Consider the following 17,039-nt stretch of genomic DNA (forward strand, 5'->3'; position numbering starts at 1 on the left):
CCATTCCCTCTCGACCGTGGTCTCACATCGCCTTAGATTTTGTCACCGGACTGCCTTCGTCAGCGGGGAAGACTGTTATTCTTACGGTTGTCGATAGGTTCTCTAAGGCGGCTCATTTCATTCCCCTTGCTAAGCTTCCTTCTGCTAAAGAGACGGCACAAATCATCATCGAGAATGTTTTCAGAATTCATGGCCTTCCGTCAGACGTCGTTTCGGACAGAGGTCCGCAATTCACGTCTCAATTTTGGAGGGAGTTTTGACGTTTGATTGGGGCTTCCGTCAGTCTCTCTTCCGGCTTTCACCCCCAGTCTAACGGTCAAGCAGAACGGGCCAATCAGACTATTGGTCGCATCTTACGCAGTCTTTCTTTTCGCAACCCTGCGTCTTGGTCAGAACAGCTCCCCTGGGCAGAATACGCCCACAACTCGCTTCCTTCGTCTGCGACCGGGCTATCTCCTTTTCAGAGTAGCCTCGGGTACCAGCCTCCGCTGTTCTCATCTCAGTTCGCCGAGTCCAGCGTCCCCTCCGCTCAGGCTTTTGTCCAACGTTGCGAGCGCACCTGGAAGAGGGTCAGGTCTGCACTTTGCCGTTATAGGACGCAGACTGTGAGGGCTGCTAATAAGCGTAGAACTAAGAGTCCTAGATATTGTCGCGGTCAGAGAGTTTGGCTCTCCACTCAGAACCTTCCCCTTAAGACGGCTTCTCGCAAGTTGACCCCGCGGTTCATTGGTCCGTTCCGTATTTCTCGGGTCATTAATCCTGTCGCAGTTCGACTTCTTCTTCCGCGATACCTTCGTCGCGTCCACCCGGTCTTCCATGTCTCCTGTATCAAGCCCGTTCTTCGCGCCCCCGCTCGTCTTCCCCCCCCCCCCCCCATCCTTGTCGAGGGCGCACCCATCTACAGGGTCCGCAGGATTTTGGACATGCGTCCTCGGGGCCGTGGTCACCAGTACCTCGTAGATTGGGAGGGGTACGGTCCTGAGGAGAGGAGTTGGGTTCCCTCTCGGGACGTGCTGGACCGTGCGCTGATCGAGGATTTCCTCCGTTGCCGCCAGGTTTCCTCCTCGAGTGCGCCAGGAGGCGCTCGGTGAGTGGGGGGGTACTGTCATGTATTGTCATGTTGTGTGTTTCTGTCCTTTCCCTTCACCCTGTCTCCCTCTGCTGGTCGTTGTTAGGTTACCTTTTCTCCCCCTCTTTCCCCCAGCTGTGCCTTGTCTCCTCCTAACTACCCATTCACCCCGTTTCCCACCTGTTCCCTTTTTCCCTCTGATTAGTCCCCTATATCTCTCTCTGTTTTTGTTCCTGTCCTTGTCGGATTCTTGTTTGTTGTGTTTCATGCCTGAACCAGACTATCGTCATGTTTGCTGTAACCTTGTCCTGTCCTGTCGGAATCTGCCTGTCTATCTGAGCCTACCTATGTTTGGTTATTAAAGAAGCTCTGTTTAAGTTAATTCGCTTTTGGGTCCTCATTCACTCACCGTAACAGTAGAGCCTCTAGCCCTGCTCAATATGCCTTAACCTACCATTTAGTTCCACCTCCCACATATACAGTGACATCACCTGGTTTAAACGTCTCTAGAGAATATATCTCTCTCATCATTACTCAATACCTAGGTTTACCTCCAACGTACTCACATCCTACCATAACTTTGTCTGTACATTATGCCTTGAATCTATTCTCTTACGCCCAGAAACCTGCTCCTTTTACTCTCTGCTCTGAATGCACTAAATGACCAGTCCTGATAGCCTTTAGCCATACCCTCATCCTACTCCTCCTCTGTTCCTCTGGTGATGTAGAGGTTAATCCAGGCTCTGCCGTGCCTAGCTCCATTCCTACTCCCCAGGTGCTCTCATTTCTTGACTTCTGTAACCGTCAAAGCCTTGGTTTCATGCATGTTAACATTAGAAGCCTCCTCCCTAAGTTTGTTTTATTCACTGCTTTAGCACACTCTGCCAACCCAGATGTCCTAGTCGTGTCTGAATCCTGGCTTAGGAAGTCCACCAGTAACCCTGAAATTTCCATCCCTAACTATAACATTTTCCGACAAGATAGAACTGCCAAAGGGGGCGAAGTTGCAATCTACTGCAGAGGAAGCCTGCAGAGTTCTGTCTTACTATCCAGGTCTGTACCTGGACTTCTACTATTAAAAATCCATCTTTCCAGAAACGAGTCTCTCACTGTTGCAGCTTGCTATAGACCACCCTCTGCCTCCAGCTGTGCCCTGGACACGATATGTGAATTGATTGCCCCCCATCTTTCCTCCGAGCTTGTGCTGCTAGGTGACCTAAACTGTGACATGCTTAACACCCCAGCCATCCTACAATCTAAGCTTGATGCCCACAATCTCACACAAATTATCAATGAACCCACCAGGTACAACCCCAAATCCGTAAACACGGGCACCCTCAACGATATCATCCTAACCAACTTGTCATCCAAATACACCTCTACTGTTTTCAACCAAGATCTCAGCGATCACTGCCTCATTGCCTGCATCCGTAATGGGTCTGAGTCAAACAACCACCCCTCATCACTGTCAAATGCTCCATAAAACACTTCAGCGAGTAGGCCTTTCAATTCGACCTGGCCCGGGCATCCTGGATGGATATTCACCTCTGGTTATTCTTCAAAAGTTTCTAAAATGATCTGCCGAAATTGTAGCAACCCCTATTACTAGCCTGTTCAACCTCTCTTTCGTATCATCTGAGATTGCAATAGATTGAAAAGCTGCCACTGTCATCCCCCTCTTCAAAGTGGGAGACACTCAAGACCCAAACTGCTATCTGTTCTACCCTGCCTTTCTAAGGTCTTCGGAAGCCAAGTTAACAAACAGATTACCGACCATTTCGAATCCCACCATACCTTCTCCACTATGCAATCTGGTTTCAGAGCCGTAATCATCGACCTGGCCAAGGCTTTTGATTCGGTCAATCACAACATTCTTATTAGCAGACTCAACAGCCTTGGTTTCTCAGATGACTGCCTCGCCTGGTTCTCCAACTACTTCTCTGATAGAGTTCAGTGTGTGAAATCGGAGGGCCTGTTGTCCGAACCTCTGGCAGTCTCTATGGGGGTGCCACAGGGTTCAATTCTCAGGCCGACTCGCTTCTCTATATATACAGTGGGGCAAAAAAGTATTTAGTCAGCCACCAATTGTGCAAGTTCTCCCACTTAAAAAGATGAGAGAGGCCTCTAATTTTCATCATAGGTACACTTCAACTATGACAGACAAAATTAGAAGAAAAAAAATCCAGAAAATCACATTCTAGGATTTTTAATGAACTTATTTTCAAATTATTTGTTTTGTCTTTATTGTACACATCTGGTATTCCCTATTTAACCCTCTGGTTCCCATATGGTTTTGTGTGTGTTTGTTCGTTGTTAAGTGGTTGCTCTTTTGTGTCAAGCTGGAATATTTTCCCTGTATGGAATTAGTGTTTGTGATTTATTCGAGTAAAGTACGTTTTTACTCAGTTCTGTGTCCTGGGCCTGACTCTGTCCTAGACACCTGACACTAATTGAAAATGTCAGGGGGTCTGTAACTCTATTTGGCATATTCTTTAACAAATATGAATCTTTATTTGTAAGATTTAGCTAGCTTGTAAAGAAGCTAACTAAAAGTAGTCTACCTTTTCCTGTTTACAAAAACGTGCTAAAATCCTGAAACAACCTTATCTAGCTAGCCTACAGTTTATTATATGATTATGGCTTCGTAAACGTATTTTAATGACATTTTTAAAATGTATGAACCTTGCTCTTTGCCACTCTAACCTCGGCAACAATCAGCAAAAATACTAATACTATCTACCCCTTGCCATTGAGAGTAAACTGTGTCGGACAAGATAGCTAGCCATTTTTCTGACCATTCAGCAGCATCATTAATATTTATGTAAATGTCAATGCAAAACAGCTAAAACAAATGAAAAGGCAGCTAGTTAGCTGTCATTTCAGAGTTTGCTGTGAATGTGTTAGGTTTTCTCAGCAGTTGTTTGCTAAAATCCACATTACCTTCTGGGATAGGGATAGAAACCTCAAGGTTTTTTGCCTTTACTGGGTTTATATATAGAACCTTCTTTAGTGAACAGTTATTTAATATTGTCAAATCAAATAAAAGTTTATTGGTCGCATACAGAGATTTGCAGATGTTATCACAGGTGCAGCGAAATGCTTGTTCCTAGCTCCAACAGTGCAGTAATATCTTCCAATACAAATACAAAACAATACACAAATAATCAAAAAAGTAAAAAGAAAGAAATATCGCCCAAAGAACCAAGTTTGCCAATCCATAAAACAATCCATAAAACAATGCATAAAACAATGCATAAAACAATCCATAAAACAATCCATAAAACAATCCATAAAACAATCCATAAAACAATCCATAAAACAATCCATAAAACAATCCATAAAACAATGCATAAAACAATCCATAAAACAATGCATAAAACAATCCATAAAACAATGCATAAAACAATCCATAAAACAATCCATAAAACAATCCATAAAACAATGCATAAAACAATGCATAAAACAATCCATAAAACAATCCATAAAACAATCCATAAAACAATCCATAAAACAATCCATAAAACAATCCATAAAACAATCCATAAAACAATGCATAAAACAATCCATAAAACAATCCATAAAACAATCCATAAAACAATCCATAAAACAATCCATAAAACAATCCATAAAACAATCCATAAAACAATCCATAAAACAATGCATAAAACAATCCATAAAACAATCCATAAAACAATCCATAAAACAATCCATAAAACAATGCATAAAACAATCCATAAAACAATCCATAAAACAATCCATAAAACAATCCATAAAACAATCCATAAAACAATCCATAAAACAATCCATAAAACAATCCATAAAACAATCCATAAAACAATCCATAAAACAATCCATAAAACAATCCATAAAACAATGCATAAAACAATGCATAAAACAATCCATAAAACAATCCATAAAACAATCCATAAAACAATCCATAAAACAATCCATAGAACAATCCATTGAACAATCCATAAAACAATGCATAAAACAATCCATAAAACAATCCATAAAACAATCCATAAAACAATCCATAAAACAATGCATAAAACAATCCATAAAACAATCCATAAAACAATCCATAAAACAATCCATAAAACAATCCATAAAACAATCCATAAAACAATCCATAAAACAATCCATAAAACAATCCATAAAACAATGCATAAAACAATCCATAAAACAATCCATAAAACAATCCATAAAACAATCCATAAAACAATGCATAAAACAATCCATAAAACAATCCATAAAACAATCCATAAAACAATCCATAAAACAATCCATAAAACAATGCATAAAACAATCCATAAAACAATCCATAAAACAATCCATAAAACAATCCATAAAACAATCCATAAAACAATCCATAAAACAATCCATAAAACAATGCATAAAACAATCCATAAAACAATCCATAAAACAATCCATAAAACAATCCATAAAACAATGCATAAAACAATCCATAAAACAATCCATAAAACAATCCATAAAACAATCCATAAAACAATGCATAAAACAATCCATAAAACAATCCATAAAACAATCCATAAAACAATGCATAAAACAATCCATAAAACAATCCATAAAACAATGCATAAAACAATCCATAAAACAATCCATAAAACAATCCATAAAACAATCCATAAAACAATCCATAAAACAATCCATAAAACAATCCATAAAACAATGCATAAAACAATCCATAAAACAATCCATAAAACAATCCATAAAACAATCCATAAAACAATCCATAAAACAATGCATAAAACAATCCATAAAACAATCCATAAAACAATCCATAAAACAATCCATAAAACAATCCATAAAACAATGCATAAAACAATCCATAAAACAATCCATAAAACAATCCATAAAACAATCCATAAAACAATCCATAAAACAATCCATAAAACAATCCATAAAACAATCCATAAAACAATCCATAAAACAATCCATAAAACAATGCATAAAACAATCCATAAAACAATCCATAAAACAATCCATAAAACAATCCATAAAACAATCCATAAAACAATCCATAAAACAATGCGTAAAACCCCAAATATCCCATTTTTCTAAGATTGCAAAGTGCATGTATATTGTATAAATTGATAGTTCCGCATTTGATGGATGTTTGTGTGTTATTAATTTAGCTACTTTTCGGGATTTTCTGGAGCAAGATGTCTGATAACTTATATGAGGATCTTGACATCGTCAAGGAAATGAAGAACTATGACAAGTTTACCCCAACAGAGAACGCACCTGGATCTGCTGGAGAAAGTGACCCTTAACATTGCTGTGACAGGGTAGAGCAGGGAGGGAAAGTCCACCTTTGTTAATGCCTTACTTGGACGGGGATGAAGGGGCAGCAGAAACTGGAGTGACCGAGACCACAATGAAGCCCATTAGAAACAGCCATCACACAATGACTAACGTGAACATCTGGGACCTGTTATCGGCAGCCCAAACTTAAAGCAAAAAAGGTACCTGAAAGAGGTCAAGTTTAAAACATACGACTTCTTCATCATCATCAGCACAGTGAGGTTCAAAGAGAATGACATCATGCTGGCCAAAGAGTTCCAGAAGATGAAAACCTTTCAGAGCACAAGAGGTCTGCCTAATCCAGTCTCTGCCGGTTTGCTCAATAGTCATGATTGAGAAGAAGAGGAAATATCTTTTCAAACCGCCTTTGCTGCAGCTGCTGGTGCCTCCACCACAGCAGCCGTACCCATCCCTGGCTTCTCAGTGGGCTGAGAGATTGGTGTTATGCAGGCCTTTTTCCACAAGGCCTTCATAACCTTTGGACTGGTTGAGAAATCTCTCCAGAGACTCTCAGAACGTGTCAACAAGCCAGTGGGTGAACTGAGCTCAGCAATGAAGTCTCGCTTCGCTGGGAGAGTTGATGAGAAGGTGGTGGCTAGAATGATGCATACAGCAGTCATGGTGGCAGCCAAGGCTATTGAAGCTGTGTTGACCACTGTTGTTTTTAGTTTTGCCGCAATATGGACTGCTTTTGCCACTACATTACACCTTCTGCACGGGGGAATAAAAGAGATGGTGGAGGATGCTAAAACAGTGCTAATGGCGGCAGGCCTGGAATTACAAAAAATGGTCAGACTGAAAACACCCTGTTCTTCAAGGTGGATGTGGTTACAATGGATGTACTTTAGATACAGATTTTCACAAGTCAAATGTCCGATTCATGTCTGATCACTTTTGTTACCATGACAATATGAATAGAGCCAGGAAGGTGTGAGTTTGTTTACGTAGTTCTAGTGTTGTATGTAGAGTTAGCATCATTATTCGAATTAGCATTGTTGTTAGCTATACCATCATTATAAGCATTAGCATCGTAATTAGCTATAGCATTGCTATTAGCTATAGTGTTGTTATTAACATTAGTGTTATTAGCTATAGCATCATTATTAGCATTTGCATCATTATCAGCATTAGCAGCGTGTAGTGCAAAACAATGGAGGCCATACATCTGTTAGCATATGTTTGTTAGCATGGTTACTTTTCTATTTAATTTGTCTTTGCCATCTAATTTCCTGCTCTGTACTCTATACCATTGTCACTATTTGATTGTGCTTGAAACTAGTAGGTGGGTGCTTAGGAAATGCCAAAGAGTGTTTGATGTGACTTTAAATATTGTAGTAATCTACCCTGTTATGTAAGTTATTGATTGTATTGTGTATTTTTTTTCAATTGGCACAAAGAATTGTAATAAAAAGACAAACATACAGTAGTGAAGTCAAAGATGCCATTTTATTGATTAGATGTTTCTTTGTATTCCTGCATGTAACAGAATCAGCCTTCCCTCTCTCTCTCTTGCTCTCTATCCCTCTCCTTCTCCCTCTCCCTCTCTCTCTCTCTCTCTCTCTCTCTCTCTCTCTCTCTCTCTTTACTCTGGTGTGGAGGGTACAGGCTAGTAGTTGGTGATGATCTCGTGGATCCAGGGCAGCAGGGCACAGACCTTGGTGTAGACACCAGGATAGTTGGGCTGGGCACAGCCAACACCCCAGGACACGATGCCATGCAGCTCTCCGTTACATACCAGGGGACCGCCGGAGTCACCCTGAGAGAGAAACAGAGGGGGGAGAGAGATAATGAATTAATATATAAATGAATAAACAAACAAATGAAATGTTCTGTTTGTGAGGTTGCAGGGGTATTCTCCATACCTGACAGGCGTCCTTGCCTCCCTCCAGGTATCCGGCACACACCATGGTATCAGTAATCTGGCCAGGGTAGGATTCGTCACAGGCCTTCTTAGACAGGATGGGGATGTCCACACACTGCAGGTTAAATGGGTTGAACACTGACAGAGGGAGAGACCGATGAGAGACAGAGAAAGAGAGAGAGACAGAGTTGGAGAGAGAGAGAGAGAGAAGTAGGAGCTACACTCTCAAGTAAATTGACTTGCTGATTTCACATCAACATGTAGACCTACAATGAGCTACAGTTGAAAGAACATGTATTTTAGTTGATTACATTCAGCATCCCAATCTCATCCTCATTCCACCCCATCCCATACTGCACCACATCTACATAAATACCAGAGTCAGTGTAGATGTTTCCCCATCCAGACACCACACACATGTCCCCGGCCTTGGGGCAGGCTGTGGGCAGGGCGATGGGCTTGACAAACTTGTTGAGAGTGACAGGGTGGGCCAGCTTCAACAGCATAATGTCGTGGTCCAGGGTCTGATAGTCATAGCTCTGGTGCCAGTAGATGGCGTCCACAGACATGTACTGCTCCGTTCCCTCGTGCTCCCAGATGTGGTGGTCACCCAGGATGGCAAGCTGACTCCAAGGACTAGAGAGAGAGAGAGAGAGAGAGAGAGAAATAGAGAGAGAGAGGGGGGGGGGGGTAGTGAGAGAGAGGGAAGGAGAGAGAGGTAGCGAGAGAGAGGACATGATTTATGAGAGGAAGGAGAGCAGAAAGAGATTAAGGTAAAGAAGTGGAGAGAGGAAGGCAGAGAAGACAAGAAGGAGATATAAAATATAAATATAAATATAAATATAAAATATTTGATCTCTTGCTGTGACAGGGTAGAGCAGGGAGGGAAAGTCCACCTTTGTTAATGCCTTACTTGGACGGGGATGAAGGGGCAGCAGAAACTGGAGTGACCGAGACCACAATGAAGCCCATTAGAAACAGCCATCACACAATGACTAACGTGAACATCTGGGACCTGTTATCGGCAGCCCAAACTTAAAGCAAAAAAGGTACCTGAAAGAGGTCAAGTTTAAAACATACGACTTCTTCATCATCATCAGCACAGTGAGGTTCAAAGAGAATGACATCATGCTGGCCAAAGAGTTCCAGAAGATGAAAACCTTTCAGAGCACAAGAGGTCTGCCTAATCCAGTCTCTGCCGGTTTGCTCAATAGTCATGATTGAGAAGAAGAGGAAATATCTTTTCCAAACCGCCTTTGCTGCAGCTGCTGGTGCCTCCACCACAGCAGCCGTACCCATCCCTGGCTTCTCAGTGGGCTGAGAGATTGGTGTTATGCAGGCCTTTTTCCACAAGGCCTTCATAACCTTTGGACTGGTTGAGAAATCTCTCCAGAGACTCTCAGAACGTGTCAACAAGCCAGTGGGTGAACTGAGCTCAGCAATGAAGTCTCGCTTCGCTGGGAGAGTTGATGAGAAGGTGGTGGCTAGAATGATGCATACAGCAGTCATGGTGGCAGCCAAGGCTATTGAAGCTGTGTTGACCACTGTTGTTTTTAGTTTTGCCGCAATATGGACTGCTTTTGCCACTACATTACACCTTCTGCACGGGGGAATAAAAGAGATGGTGGAGGATGCTAAAACAGTGCTAATGGCGGCAGGCCTGGAATTACAAAAAATGGTCAGACTGAAAACACCCTGTTCTTCAAGGTGGATGTGGTTACAATGGATGTACTTTAGATACAGATTTTCACAAGTCAAATGTCCGATTCATGTCTGATCACTTTTGTTACCATGACAATATGAATAGAGCCAGGAAGGTGTGAGTTTGTTTACGTAGTTCTAGTGTTGTATGTAGAGTTAGCATCATTATTCGAATTAGCATTGTTGTTAGCTATACCATCATTATAAGCATTAGCATCGTAATTAGCTATAGCATTGCTATTAGCTATAGTGTTGTTATTAACATTAGTGTTATTAGCTATAGCATCATTATTAGCATTTGCATCATTATCAGCATTAGCAGCGTGTAGTGCAAAACAATGGAGGCCATACATCTGTTAGCATATGTTTGTTAGCATGGTTACTTTTCTATTTAATTTGTCTTTGCCATCTAATTTCCTGCTCTGTACTCTATACCATTGTCACTATTTGATTGTGCTTGAAACTAGTAGGTGGGTGCTTAGGAAATGCCAAAGAGTGTTTGATGTGACTTTAAATATTGTAGTAATCTACCCTGTTATGTAAGTTATTGATTGTATTGTGTATTTTTTTTCAATTGGCACAAAGAATTGTAATAAAAAGACAAACATACAGTAGTGAAGTCAAAGATGCCATTTTATTGATTAGATGTTTCTTTGTATTCCTGCATGTAACAGAATCAGCCTTCCCTCTCTCTCTCTTGCTCTCTATCCCTCTCCTTCTCCCTCTCCCTCTCTCTCTCTCTCTCTCTCTCTCTCTCTCTCTCTCTCTCTCTCTCTCTCTCTCTCTCTCTCTCTTTACTCTGGTGTGGAGGGTACAGGCTAGTAGTTGGTGATGATCTCGTGGATCCAGGGCAGCAGGGCACAGACCTTGGTGTAGACACCAGGATAGTTGGGCTGGGCACAGCCAACACCCCAGGACACGATGCCATGCAGCTCTCCGTTACATACCAGGGGACCGCCGGAGTCACCCTGAGAGAGAAACAGAGGGGGGAGAGAGATAATGAATTAATATATAAATGAATAAACAAACAAATGAAATGTTCTGTTTGTGAGGTTGCAGGGGTATTCTCCATACCTGACAGGCGTCCTTGCCTCCCTCCAGGTATCCGGCACACACCATGGTATCAGTAATCTGGCCAGGGTAGGATTCGTCACAGGCCTTCTTAGACAGGATGGGGATGTCCACACACTGCAGGTTAAATGGGTTGAACACTGACAGAGGGAGAGACCGATGAGAGACAGAGAAAGAGAGAGAGACAGAGTTGGAGAGAGAGAGAGAGAGAAGTAGGAGCTACACTCTCAAGTAAATTGACTTGCTGATTTCACATCAACATGTAGACCTACAATGAGCTACAGTTGAAAGAACATGTATTTTAGTTGATTACATTCAGCATCCCAATCTCATCCTCATTCCACCCCATCCCATACTGCACCACATCTACATAAATACCAGAGTCAGTGTAGATGTTTCCCCATCCAGACACCACACACATGTCCCCGGCCTTGGGGCAGGCTGTGGGCAGGGCGATGGGCTTGACAAACTTGTTGAGAGTGACAGGGTGGGCCAGCTTCAACAGCATAATGTCGTGGTCCAGGGTCTGATAGTCATAGCTCTGGTGCCAGTAGATGGCGTCCACAGACATGTACTGCTCCGTTCCCTCGTGCTCCCAGATGTGGTGGTCACCCAGGATGGCAAGCTGACTCCAAGGACTAGAGAGAGAGAGAGAGAGAGAGAGAGAAATAGAGAGAGAGAGGGGGGGGGGTAGTGAGAGAGAGGGAAGGAGAGAGAGGTAGCGAGAGAGAGGACATGATTTATGAGAGGAAGGAGAGCAGAAAGAGATTAAGGTAAAGAAGTGGAGAGAGGAAGGCAGAGAAGACAAGAAGGAGAGAGGGGTTGACAGAATGTGAAGACAGATGGAAAATTGGAGAAGGGAGAGGAGAAAAAAATAGAAACCTTTAGGGAGGCACAGTAAAGGGAAAAGATGGTTGACAATGACCCTGCAGTACTCACTTCATCCAGCAGTGGGCGGCAGAGATGATCCACTGGTCGTTAATGAGGGCGCCACCACAGAAGTGGTAGCCAATGTTAAGAGAGGCTTGCCAGGGCTGGGAGTGAGCCTCACACTCATAACCCCCCACGATCCTGTCATCCATAGGAGCTGCCGCTGAGGGAGGGAAGGAGTGGAAGGGAGAGGGAGGGTCAGAGGAGAAAGAGAGGAGGATGGAGAGAGGGAGTAGTGTTCAGAAAGCATGACAGGAGGAAGGTGACAGAAGACAGAGAGATGCAGAGGTTAGAGATAATGTTATATTATACAAGATGGGCAAAAGGAGAGCATTAAGCTGATGTCCACATTGTCTGTAAAAGATGTGTTCCTCTCTATCCGTGCCTCTATGTATGTTTGTTACCTGCAACCCCCAGGAGTGTGAGTACAATCAGGCCAATCATCGTGCTGCTGAGACAAGTCTTCATTCACCAGACTGGACATGTGCACTCTGCGATTCTCTACATTTATACCTTTATCTCAACTGATATCCCTCCAACCTGCCCTGCCCCCTTTCCAAGTCTCACGTGCCTGATGCCCCACCCCACCTCAAACTCTCCTGCCCCATCATCTTATCACAAACTCCCCTTCCATTGTACCAGGTACTCAGACCATTTATGTTGAAACAGTGTTGAACAGCTGTTGGCCAGATTGTCAGAGTGGTAGGACCATTGAGACCTCTTGCAACACCTCAAAGAAGCGGGGGGGAAAAGTTGTTGTACTTTTCAGGCACTAGTTCTAACATCACAGGTGGCCATTTCTCTCACAGCTCCTGGCCTATATTCAAGGGCATACTAAGTGTACTAAAGAATAGTTGCAGAGATAAGGAAGGCTCTATGAGTAAAATTGGAATAGAACCAGACAGAATGAGGATTTGCACATTTAAAATGTTATGCAATCAGTACATTCAACAGAATAATTGGTTGTTCTGTAAGATGCAACATTGGAAAGTGAATAGACCTTGTGGGATGAGCACGGGCTGTTAAGTAGCCGTGGTCCTTTTGATGCTGCATATGGCCAGCCATGGGTACATGTCCTTGTGTGCCATATGCCACTTCAAAAGGCTAGATGTCTGTCATATTCAGTTTGCCAGCTACTGGTTAATCATCAGGTGTACAGTCCCCTACGTATTTATTTGGGCAGTGAAGATAAAACCTTTAATTTGGCTCTAGACTCGAACATTTTGGATTTGAGAACAAATGTTTTATGCACTACAAAAGTATGTGGACACCCCTTCAAATTAGTGGATTTGGCAATTTCAGCCACACACGTTGCTGACAGGTGTATAAAATCTAGCACACCGCCATGCAATCTCCATAGACAAACATTGGCAGTAGAATTGCCCGCAATGAAGAACTCAGTGACTTTCAACGTGGCACCGTCACAGGATGCCACCTTTCCAACAAGTCAGTTCATTACATTTCTGCCCTGCTAGAGCTGCCCTTGTCAACGGTAAGTGCTGTTATTGTGAAGTGGAAACGTCTTTGAGCAAAAATGGCTCAGCTGCAAAATGGCAGGACACAAAAGCCGGTGTCCACATACTTTTGGTCATGTAGTGTATGAGGCAACAGTACAGACTTTCACTTTTTATTTTAGCGTGCTTTCATACATATCCGTTTTACCATTTAGAAATGAATGCACTTTTTGTATCTAGTCACCCCATCACTTATAGTGTATTTCATTTAGTCAAAAGTTTCGTATTTGGTCCCATATTCCTAGCACACAATGACTACATCAAGCTTGTGACTGCATTTCCAGTTTGTTTTGGTTGTGTTTCGGATGATGATGTGCAAATGGTAAATATTGTATTGTGTCATTTTGGAGTCACTTCTATTGTAAGTAAGAATATAAGATGTTCCCAAAACACTTCTACATTAACGTGGATGCTACCTTGATTACGGATAATCATGAATGAATAATGATGAGTGGGAAAGTTACAAAGGTGTGGACAAAGGTCATGCCCCCAAAACATGCTAACCTCTCACCATCAAAAATAACAGGGGAGGTTAGGATTTAGGTATGACATTCATGCATCTGTAACTTTATCACTCATCATTATTCAAGATTCATTCATGATTATCATGGGAACATCCACATGAATGTAAAAGTGTTCAGAAACATATTCTATTCTTATTAACAATAAAAGTGAGTCCAAAATGACATTACATTATTTACCATTCATTTCTATTGGGCACAACATAATCTGTAAGACAACCAAAACAAACTGCAAATACATCCAACAAGTTAGTAGAGTCACAAGCTTGATTTAGCAGTGGTGTAAAAAGTGTTCAATTGTCATTCTTGAGTAAAAGTACAAAGTAAAAGTCAACGCTATACATCAAATTCCTTATATTAAGCAAATCAGACGGCACACTACAACACTCTCAATGCTTATGACACCTTCAAATGGGAGGACTAGACACATAAAAAGTACTTTCATATCTAAATGATGAAACAGACATGTATGAAAGCACATTCAAATGTAAGGTGACATTCTGCACTGTTGGCTTATATAAAATATTTGATCTCAAATCCAAAATGCTGAAGTATAGAGCCAAATGAATCGTTTTAGCTTCACTATCCAAATAAATACGTAGGGGAGTGTATATTGAGAAGTGTATGCAGGTGCGTTAAATCAAATATTGTGGCCCTTGTATGCTTAGGGAAAGGGCAGAGGGAGGTGATTGGGGTGGTCAGCAGGGTAGAGTGAACGTTGTGAGCATATGGGAGGGCAGTGCAGGTAGGGTTTGAGGGGTGGGGGAGGGCAGATAGGGTATGCTGGGTAGGGGAGGTAAGGTAGGGTTTGATGGGGGGGGGGGGCTGATAGGGTGTGTATAAATAAAGTCCATGCGCGTGTCCAGGTGTCTTTGATCAACCAGTGTTCACCGGACAGACAGACACCATGAGACTGCTCGCTCTGATACTGCTGGTTGGAGCTGCTGGTAATTAAACACTCACACACATACAGTACTTTAATATACTCTACCAATTATATATCAAAAACTATTCGTAGGGAATATTTATCTAACATATAACAACATCACTTATAACAGCGTTCAACCTTTTTACCCAACAGGCTGTTTCTATGTGATGTAGAACAATTCTGATGAATACTATTCAGAGTGCAACAATGTCCTCATCTCTCCCCTCTTGTGACCACTCTCTCTGTGTGTTTCAGCGGCAGTGCCCCGTGAGGATGGTAAGATCATCGGTGGCCAGGAGTGTGAACCTCACTCCCGACCCTGGATGGCCTCCCTCAACTACGGGTACCACTTCTGCGGAGCCGTGCTCATCAACGAGCAGTGGGTGCTCTCTGTCGCTCACTGCTGGTACAAGTGAGTAAGGGTGGAGGGCAGGGGAGGGAAAGAGGGATACCTAGTAAGTTGTACAATTGAATGCATTCAACTGAAATGTATCTTCCGCATTTAACCCAACCCCTCTGAATCAGAGAGTTGCGGGGGGCTGCCTTAATCGACATCCACGTCTTCGGCATCCCTGGGGAACAGTGGGTTGCCTTACTCAGGGGCAGAACGACAGATTTTGGGCCAAAATGGACCAAAAGGAGGGCTATTCTTTGTCTTCTGCAGTGAGACACTTTGAATCTTATCAAACTGACATGAGGTTTCTCTGTAATCACATTGTCTTTCCTTTTGTCCTCTCCCTCCTCTCCTTCCTCTGCCTTTCCTCTCCTTCGTCTGCCTCTCCTCTCCTTCCTCTGCCTTTCCTCTCCTTCGTCCTCCTCTCTCAGCCCCTACGCAATGCAGATCATGCTTGGAGAGCACAACCTGCGTGTGTTTGAGGGAACTGAACAGCTCATGAAGACTCAAAACATAATCTGGCATCCCAGGCAAGCTACCACCTGCACTTACCCTTTACATATCCCTTTAGGAACGTCATTTTATAACAACTGAACCCAGGCTGAATGGGGTTTTATCACATGCAATACAAATCCCTTGGCCTATCTCTGTTCTTCTCTCTGTAGCTATGACTACCAGACGCTGGACTATGACATGATGCTGATCAAGCTGTTCCACCCTGTGGAGATCACTGATTATGTGAAGCCCATCCCGTTGCCCACAGGCTGCCCATACGCAGGCGTCCCCTGCTCCGTCTCTGGCTGGGGCAACATCGCCACCGGAGAGGAGGGTGAGACGGACCAAATACCCCTGCATTTTACCTTTACAAAACTGTAACCACAGAAATTACAACCAAACACACTATACGAAACCAACTTTACCAACATTAATTATACCCTCAGAGCCTTTATCCACACACACTCTAACAACACACACCTCACCCGGAGAAGAGGTATGACTATGGAAAAATGATTAAATTATTAAATCTCCCTGTATTTTGCTTCCTTCTCAGTAAACATGCCCGCCCGTCTGCAGTGTCTGGATGTGCCCATACTGGAGGATGAGAAGTGTGAGATGGCCTACCCTGGCATGCTCACCCGCAGGATGGTGTGTGCTGGATACATGGACGGAGGCAGAGATGTATGCAACGTACGTACAGTATATGACACATTTTTGATGAGCCCTTTTGCTATCTTTGTTGTGCAGTCATTTAGGAAACACAGTGGTACATATTAGGATCAACCTGAGTTGATTTCTTACCTCTATCTCTCTCTCAGGGGGACTCTGGCAGTGGTCTAGTGTGTTTGGGTGAGGTTCATGGCCTGGTGTCCTGGGGTCAGGGCTGTGCCGTGCCCGGATACCCCGGAGTCTATGTCAAAGTGTGTGAGTTCCTCCCCTGGATCGATGAGACCATGAAGGCCAACATGTAACACCACTAGCTGCTTTCCTCCCTGTCTCTCAGACCTCCACTCCTCCAAACTCTTCCTCCCTGTCTCTCAGACCTCCACTCCTCCAAACCCTTCCTCTCTCTCAGACCTCCACTCCTCCTCACTCTCTCTCTCTCTCTCTCTCTCTCTCTCTCTCTCTCTCTCCTCCTAGTTCAATACTAAAGTGGACTCAGCACAGAGTGTAAGCATGTCAAACACAATAAAGCCTGAAGTTACACTATCTTCCGTCTGTCTGTCT

The 17,039-nt window shown here is 42.9% G+C and overlaps 3 protein-coding genes and 1 pseudogene across 3 annotated transcripts; 2 read left to right on the forward strand and 2 right to left on the reverse strand.

Moving 5' to 3' along the window:
• The first annotated feature begins 6,196 nt into the window (after positions 1-6,196).
• On the forward strand, positions 6,197-10,147 carry LOC149984470 (interferon-inducible GTPase 5-like; annotated as a pseudogene).
• On the reverse strand, positions 7,822-9,007 carry LOC149984471 (anionic trypsin-2-like). The gene is made up of 3 exons (XM_090226162.1): positions 8,632-9,007; positions 8,257-8,393; positions 7,822-8,150 (listed from the first exon to the last, which is right to left on the reverse strand). The coding sequence occupies exons 1-3, from the start codon at positions 8,990-8,992 to the stop codon at positions 8,001-8,003; spliced, it is 648 nt and encodes a 215-aa protein (XP_090082288.1). The 5' UTR covers positions 8,993-9,007; the 3' UTR covers positions 7,822-8,000.
• Positions 10,148-10,571: 424 nt separating the features above from the next.
• On the reverse strand, positions 10,572-12,546 carry LOC110510120 (trypsin-2). Its single transcript, XM_021591465.3, has 5 exons — positions 12,362-12,546; positions 11,967-12,120; positions 11,406-11,665; positions 11,031-11,167; positions 10,572-10,924 (listed from the first exon to the last, which is right to left on the reverse strand). Exons 1-5 carry the CDS (start codon positions 12,423-12,425, stop codon positions 10,775-10,777), a joined length of 765 nt encoding a protein of 254 aa, XP_021447140.1. The 5' UTR covers positions 12,426-12,546; the 3' UTR covers positions 10,572-10,774.
• Positions 12,547-14,836: 2,290 nt separating this feature from the next.
• Positions 14,837-17,021, forward strand: LOC110510128 (trypsin). Its single transcript, XM_021591477.3, has 6 exons — positions 14,837-14,939; positions 15,176-15,332; positions 15,746-15,844; positions 15,980-16,143; positions 16,366-16,502; positions 16,631-17,021. Exons 1-6 carry the CDS (start codon positions 14,900-14,902, stop codon positions 16,781-16,783), a joined length of 750 nt encoding a protein of 249 aa, XP_021447152.2. The 5' UTR covers positions 14,837-14,899; the 3' UTR covers positions 16,784-17,021.
• Positions 17,022-17,039: the final 18 nt, after the last annotated feature.

The sequence above is a fragment of the Oncorhynchus mykiss genome, chromosome 3 (assembly GCF_057628025.1).
Source record: "Oncorhynchus mykiss isolate SJ-2025 chromosome 3, ASM5762802v1, whole genome shotgun sequence".
In the NCBI taxonomy this organism is placed as follows: domain Eukaryota; kingdom Metazoa; phylum Chordata; class Actinopteri; order Salmoniformes; family Salmonidae; genus Oncorhynchus; species Oncorhynchus mykiss.